General features: G+C 46.0%; 1 protein-coding gene across 1 annotated transcript; it reads left to right on the top strand.

Annotated features, from left to right (window-relative positions):
• The first annotated feature begins 1,839 nt into the window (after positions 1–1,839).
• Positions 1,840–3,147, top strand: LOC114166927 (uncharacterized). The gene is made up of 2 exons (XM_028051813.1): positions 1,840–1,917; positions 2,140–3,147. Exons 1-2 carry the CDS (start codon positions 1,840–1,842, stop codon positions 3,145–3,147), a joined length of 1,086 nt encoding a protein of 361 aa, XP_027907614.1.
• The last annotated feature ends 4,533 nt before the right edge of the window (positions 3,148–7,680 follow it).

Genomic DNA, 7,680 nt, shown 5'->3' on the forward strand with positions numbered 1-7,680 from the left:
TATATTTTTTGTTACATTGGACAAACAATTACAAGAATTAAATGATAGGTTTAGTGAGCAAACAATGGAACTTTTAACTCTAAGCAATGCTTTAGTTCCTAAGAATGCTTATAAAGCTTTTAACATTAATGATATATGTACTCTTGTGAACCGATATTATCCTTTAGATTTTAGTGAGCAAGAGAAGATTATTTTAAAATTTCAACTTCAAGATTTTATTATTGATGCTCCTAACCATCCATATTTGAATAATTTATCAACCATGCTTGAATTATGTCAATTTTTGGCAAGAACAGGAAAGTCAAGGACATTTTACATCAATCGTTTAATTTGTCTTATTTCAACTCTTCCTATTTCTACATCTACAACAAAAAGAACATTTTTCTGCAATAAAGATTATCAATACAAGATTGCAGAAATAAATGGAAGATAATTTTTTTTTCCAAGAATATGGTTACATACATTGAAAAAGAAACATTTGAAAATTTTAGTTCTGATTCAATTATTAACAGTTCAGGAATTTAAAGGAACGAAGGACAATCTTTTAGAGATATGTATATTTTTTCTAGTTATCATTATAATAAATTATGTATTGATTTTTATTGTATTAGTGATAATAATTAAATATATAAATTTTGAGTATATTATTTTGATTTTGAGTAACAATTTGATCGAGATTCACCACCGTTACTGTTAGTGTATGGTTGGGTACTTCCCGGTCCAACAAAGGGAAACTGGCCGAGATCATCCCGGCCCAGGTAGGAGCGTCCCCACGTGATGGCCCAACCGCGGGGGCTTGGATCCAGCGCAACGCTGGCAGCCCAATAAGCGCAATGGCCGTGTACTCCCCGGCCCTCTTGGTCGAGTACACCCCGGCCCAAGGGATAGCAGGCGGAACATGTGTAACATAGGGGCATCATGCAATCAAACCCCAAAAAAGAAGGAAGTGATATGTGAGAAGTACAGAAGGAAGGAGTTGATATGTGAGAAGTACAGACGGAAGGAGTTGATATTTGAGAAGTACAGACGGCCAAACCCCAAAAAGGAAGGAGTTGATATGTGAGAAGTACAGACGTTCAAACCCCAAAAAGGAAGGAGTGGATCTTTGACAAAAGTACAGACGGACAAACCTTAGAATGGAAAGAATTGATCTTTATTAAAGGGAAAGGGAAAGAACCGATGCGTGCAACCTCAGTCGGAAAGGGAAGGAATCGATCCTCAAATACAAACGGCCCGCAAATATTAATAACAGGTTCATTAAGAAATTAGTATAAATTAAGGCCTAGTGAACAGGTAAAGGTACGCTTTTCTCATTAACCTACTACACTCCATATCAATCTCTCTCTAACTTGAGCGTCGGAGTGCCTGCAGGTACCCCCAACCCGGAGTGCAGACGGCAGGGAGATCCAGGAGGAGTCTAGGGAGGAATAGGAGGAGGTTCGACACAGAGGGTGCTTGAGATCGTCTGGTTTCGCACCGAAATAGTACCAATCAGGTACAATTGGCGCCCACTGTGGGGCCAGACAATTCTCAAGTAGGATGGTGTCGACAAGAGCAGCAGTCGATCATAATTCAGTAGCAGCAGAGATGCAACGAGAGATGAACTGCCAGTTGGAAGAATTAAGGCGCAAGAACCAGGAAGAATTGAATGCCCTAAGAGAGGAGAACCAGCGGATGCGAGCGTAAATTGAGCAGAATCCCCCCCACAGGGAGGAATCCCGTAGCAATGAAGAGAGAGGGGATGGTACCGGACGAGACGAGTCCCGAGCGCAAACCACCACCAACCAAACAGAAGCAAGGCCCAGAGCAGCCATACGCCACCCCTTCGTGGACGGGATCATGGAAGTGGAACTTCCCGCGCGTTGGAAGGGGTTGACTATGAGCCAGTATGATGGCACTACTGATCCGGAGGAGCACGTGGACGTCTTCACCACCTAGGCAGGATTGTATACTTCGGACGACGCAATCCTCTGTCGTGTTTTCCCAACATCCCTAAAAGGGCCTGCACTCAATTGGTTCACATGATTACCACCAAACTCTATCGACTGTTTCGATACGTTGGCCACCCGTTTCGGCATACAGTTTGCCACTAGTAAGTCACACCACCTTACTTCTCTGGCATTGGTAAATATACGACAGGAAAAAGGAGAGTCTCTGCGGGAGTTTATGGAGCGATTTGGGAAGATATCCTTGAATATCTCTAATTTAAATCCTGAGGTCGCCATGCATCACCTCATCACAGCACTAAAGCCTTGCCCTTTCGTTGACAGTCTATGCAAGAAGCCCGTGAACAATCTGGATGAGCTTCGGACCAAGGCCACCAAATTCATGCAGATGGAGGAATTGAAAGAATTCCGCAATACAACTCGACCGGACGCACAGGAGAAAAGGCACCATGATAGAGAGCGAACGTTAGCATCCCAATCCGGCCACAGGTTCAAAGACTCTAGGCAGCCGAAACACAGCGGGTACACGCCCCTCCTGTCCAACAGAGCCAGAATTCTGGAAGAAGCACTGAACACCGATCTAATAACAGCCCCTCAAAGGGCCCCGACTCCCCCGAACGTCGATACCACTAAGCATTGTCGGTATCACCGAAATTGTGGGCATACAACAAAGGAATGTTTTACCTTGAAAGACAAAATCGAGGAACTGATACAGGCCGAACACCTAAGAATATTCGTAAAATGGGAAGGCGGGGGATTCTCTTCAAGGGGAGAACGAGAAAAACGCTACAAGGAGCAACCACGAAGGACGTCAGGGTACCGAAAGAGGGAAGGAGAGGGCACCCGCAAAAGGGCCGAACCCAAAAAAGATGATGAGCGGGATACGAGAGAAATGCCACTGAGGGGAGTAATTAATTACATTTCAGGAGGCTTCGCAGGAGGTGGAGCCACTACGTTTGCAAGGAAGAAGTATGTGCGAGCGATTCAGAGTGTCAATGCCGTGATAGTATGTCCCAGACGGCACATGCCACCCATCACGTTTCGAGACGACGATTTCCAAGCGATCGACCACCAGCATGACGACCCAATGGTGATATCAGTAGAGATCGAGGACTTCGCGATCAGGAAAACCCTGGTGGACCCGGGTAGTTCAGTGGACATCCTATACTGGGGCACTCTCAGAAAACTGAAAATTCCATAAGGGGAGATCCAGCAATACTCAGAGCCGATCGTGGGCTTCGTAGGGGAGCGAGTGAACACAAAAGGCTACGTTGATTTGTTCGCCTGGAGCGCGGTCGACATGCCAGACATCGACCTAAGAGTAGCCAGTCACAAGTTGTCTATTCTTCGGGAAGCTCGGCCTGTTGCACAGAAAAGAAGAAAGATGGGGGGAGAAAATAGGGAGGCAGCCAAAGCGGAAGTACATAAGTTAATTTCAGCAGGCTTCATCAAGGAGGCCACCTACACGACCTGGCTGGCCAACGTAGTGTTGGTAAAAAAGGAAAATGGCAAATGGCGGATGTGTACAGACTACACCAACCTCAACAAGGCGTGCCCTAAAGACACGTACCCTCTCCCAAGCATCGATAGATTGGTAGACGGTGCAGCTGGACACAGGGTGCTTAGTTTTTGGGACGCGTACTCTGGGTACAATCAGATCCCAATGTATCCTCCTAACAAAGAAAAAACGGCGTTCATCACGGAAGAAGCTAACTTCTACTATGAAGTCATGCCTTTTGGACTAAAAAATGCTGGAGCCACATACCAGCGGCTGATGGACAAGGTGTTTCGTCATCTCATCGAAAGGTGTATGGAGGTCTACGTCGACGACATGGTAGTCATGTCAGATTCACTCGAGCAACACGTCAAAGATTTGGACGAGGTCTTGGCAGCTGTACGGAAGTATGACATGAGACTGAATCCAGAAAAGTGTGTTTTCAGTGTTGCAGACGGAAAATTCCTGGGTTTCATGTTAACCCACAGGGGAATAGAGGCCAATCCCGACAAGTGTCAAGCAGTTGTTAACATGAGGAGTCCAACCAACATCAAGGAGATACAAAGATTGGTAGGGAGGCTAACTGCGTTATCACATTTTATGCCTAAGTTAGCAGAAAGAATCCAGCCGATGCTTAGGCTCATGAAAAAAGCGCAAAAATTAGTATGGGATGAGGCTTGCAAGCAATCTTTCCAAGCGTTGAAGGAGTATTTGTCTTCTCCCCCAGTACTACAGAAGCCTAGCAAGGGGAAACCCCTGTTAGTATATCTGGCCATCTCTACCAATGCTATTAGCGCGGCCATTGTACAAGATCAGGCGGGGGACCAACGACCCGTATACTTTATCAGCAAAGCCCTACACGATGCAGAACTGCGCTACCAGACAGTGGAAAAGGTAATCCTAGCACTTGTGATAACAACCAGACGACTACGATCATACTTTCAGGGAAACGAGGTAATAGTCAAGTCTGACTACCCAATACACAAAGTCTTGAGGCGACCTGACCTCGCCGGCCGAATGGTTGGGTGGTCCGTAGAACTATCTGAGTATCATCTTCGATGTGAAGCTCGAGGGTCGATCAAGGGACAATGCCTGGCAGACTTTGTCAATGAATTAGCAAGAGATCCTGACATGCGCGAGGAAGGTTGGATCCTGTCGGTGGATGGCTCCTCAAACGTGAAAGGTGGGGGTGCTGGGATTGTTTTGCAAGGACCGAATGATTTATTACTCGAGCAAGCTTTGCGCTTTGGTTTTAAACCCTCTAACAATCAGGCAGAATATGAAGCATTAATAGCAGGGTTGACCCTCGCAGCAGACATGGGAGCAGATACGGTGACATGCCGAACGGATTCTCAGCTGATCGTAAGACACTTGGACGACACTTTCCAGGTAAAGGACCCCCTCCTATTACGATATTATCACGTTGTGCAGGGCATGTTGAACAGATTCAGAATAGCAAGCGTAAAGCATGTTGATAAAGCCCAAAATTCTAGAGCCGACTTGCTCTCGAAGTTGGCAACTACCAAAGTAAAGGGACAACATCATACAATGATCCATGCCACGCTCGACCGTCCTACTGTAACTTTGGCAGAATGCAATACTACTAAGACAGTCGCACAAGAAGAGGAAGAGTGGATGACTCTTATTATACAGTTCATTCAACACGGCGACACGGACGGAATTGATGACCCCATCATGCGTAAGAAAGCTTCTCGGTTCACTTTGGTTGGTGAAGAATTGTACAAACAAGACTTCTCCAACCCTCTGTTAAAATGCGTCACAAACCGCCAAGCCCAGTATATTATGGAGGAGTTACACACGGGGATTTGTGGCTTACATTCAGGATCCCGAACCATGGCAGCTCGGGTATTACGAGCAGGATACTATTGGCCGACTGTCAAAGAAGACTGCGAGAAGTACGTAAGGAAGTGCACCCAATGCCAACAGCATGGTAACATGATACATCTCAAGTCAGGGGAGTTGCACGGTATTACCTCCCCTTGGCCTTTCGCCAAGTGGGACATGGATATTCTAGGGTCCTTCAGCCCAGGGAAAGGTCAGGTAAAGTTCTTATTGGTAGCTATAGACTACTTCACTAAATGGATTGAGGCGGAGCCACTGGCCTTGATCACGGCCCAGCAGGTACAAAAATTTGTCTTGAAGAATATAGTGTGCAGGTTCGGCATACCAAGCATCGTCATAACAGATAATGGTAGACAGTTTATCGACAAGGGGTTAGCCCAGTTCTATAGGGGACTCCATATACAACATATAACCAGCTCAGTTGAGCACCCACAAACAAATGGGCAAGACGAAGCAGCAAACAAGGTCATACTGCGAGAACTTAAGAAGAGGTTGGGAGATGCCAAAGGAAAGTGGGCTGACGAGTTATTAGAAGTCTTATGGGCTTATCGCTTCACCCCGCAGTCAACAACACAAGAGACACCCTACTGCTTAGCATATGGAGTAGACGCAATGATCCTGGTCAAGATTGGAGAGCCCTCTTTACGGAGCCGCCTGTTCGACATGCGTCTTAATGAAGAAAGCATGCTAACAAGCTTGGACCTGGTTCAAGAGCTCCGAGATCAAGTGCGCATTCGGGAGGAGGCATCCAAACTAAGGGCCCAGTGCCGCTATAATACTAAAGTCAAACCCCGATCTTTTCACCAGGGAGATCTAGTATGGCGTATGGCAAGTGCCGCCCGGAAGCATGAAGGGAAGTTCTCGCCCAATTGGGAAGGGCCATTTCGAATCAATGAAGCTGTGGGAAACGGCGCATACAGGTTGGAGCACCTATCTGGTGCCCCTGTCCCGACCACCTGGAACGCCTCACATCTCAAGTTTTATAACAGTTAGTTTGTCAAACATTTATTTTCCAGACTCTTTTGTGATTTCGATTGCGCAATAAATGATGTACTCTTTCCTACCTTGATTTTTTTTCCTAAGGAGGGTTTTTGGTCAAGAAGGTTTTAACGAGGCATCATAGTCATAAATAAAGCTTGATTATTTCATTATTATCCTATAATTATCTTATCTATTGTCAACACACGCATGTATCCCGATCAAGCGCAACAAACAGTTAAAATCTTGCACTCTCTCATGGGAAAGGAAGCTTCATCGAACTAGATGATCCCCCCATACCTATACCAATGGGAAAGGAAGCTTCATCGCCCTAGATGATCCCCCCATACACGCAAAACCTAAGATAATACGCAACCATACAAAAGCTTAAGGAGCAGACGACCTAAAAGAAAATGCAATCCTGGCCAGAAGTGCCCGAGTACATCCCGGCCAGGAGCGGCCAAGTACATCTCGGCCAAAGGTGGCCTGCCACATCATGGCCAAAAGTGGCCGAGCACATCTCACCTTCACCTGCAAATACAAATGGCTAGCGACATACAAAGAGGCACAAGCAGCAGATGCAAACACAAAAATCTAAAAGAAAGTTTGAAGCATAACATCCAAACATACAATGTGTGTTAATACATGTCCAACAAGTAGAAAATCAAAGCTCGACAAATAGTTTCTAAAAACTAGAAAATACAAAATAACATATCAATCCTCGGGGGAAGCAGTAGGTTTTTGTTGCCCAGCAGCAGGGATGTCCTCCACAGCTATGACGGAATCTTGGTACACATTCTCATCAATATTAAAACGCCATCTCCCGCGTCAAAGTTAAAATAGTGAGCAGCCTGGCACAGGACCTTGTGAAAACCTTCCTCATGCTGGGACATCACGTACCCCTCCAACTGGTAAATCCGGCCAGCTTTCTCAGCGTTATCCCTCTTCTCAATCGCCAGCTCCTCCTCTAGACGCTCCAAGGCCGCCTGGGAATCCTCATCTTTCTTCTCGAAATCCCTGCAGCGCGTCTTCAAGACATTACGCTCTGCTAGCAGTTGAGATCGCTCATTTTTCACACTTCCCAACTGAAGTGAAACCTCTTGCCTCATGTTATTGGCCTCAGCTAATTCCCTCTATAAACTCTCTATTTCAGCAGCCAGTTTGCTTGTCTTTGGTAGTTGGCTTAGCACTATGTTCAGATGGCGACCCATCACCATCGCCCTGGCATGAAATTCATTCAGCGCATATAGCACAATCTCAGGACGCATGGCTGAAACAATCTCAGCCTCCTCCGATGATAAGGAAACCTCTATGCCTTGGTTGATTTTGAGTTGCGCATCAAACATCGCAGACAAAGCGTCAGCCGCGCCATCAGCAGAGAAAGTGCCTCGAGACTTC

Source organism: Vigna unguiculata, chromosome 10 (genome assembly GCF_037176805.1).
Source record: "Vigna unguiculata cultivar grain cowpea cultivar isolate G323 ecotype 2 chromosome 10, ASM3717680v1, whole genome shotgun sequence".
In the NCBI taxonomy this organism is placed as follows: domain Eukaryota; kingdom Viridiplantae; phylum Streptophyta; class Magnoliopsida; order Fabales; family Fabaceae; genus Vigna; species Vigna unguiculata.

Excerpts from the sequence above, each read along its gene's own strand:
- LOC114166927 (XM_028051813.1), top strand. The coding sequence starts at position 1,840 with ATGGAAGTGGAACTTCCCGCGCGTTGGAAGGGGTTGACTATGAGCCAG. Across the intron at positions 1,918-2,139 it reads CTACTGATCCGGAGGAGCAC|GAAAAAGGAGAGTCTCTGCG; the intron begins GTGGACGTCTTC and ends AATATACGACAG.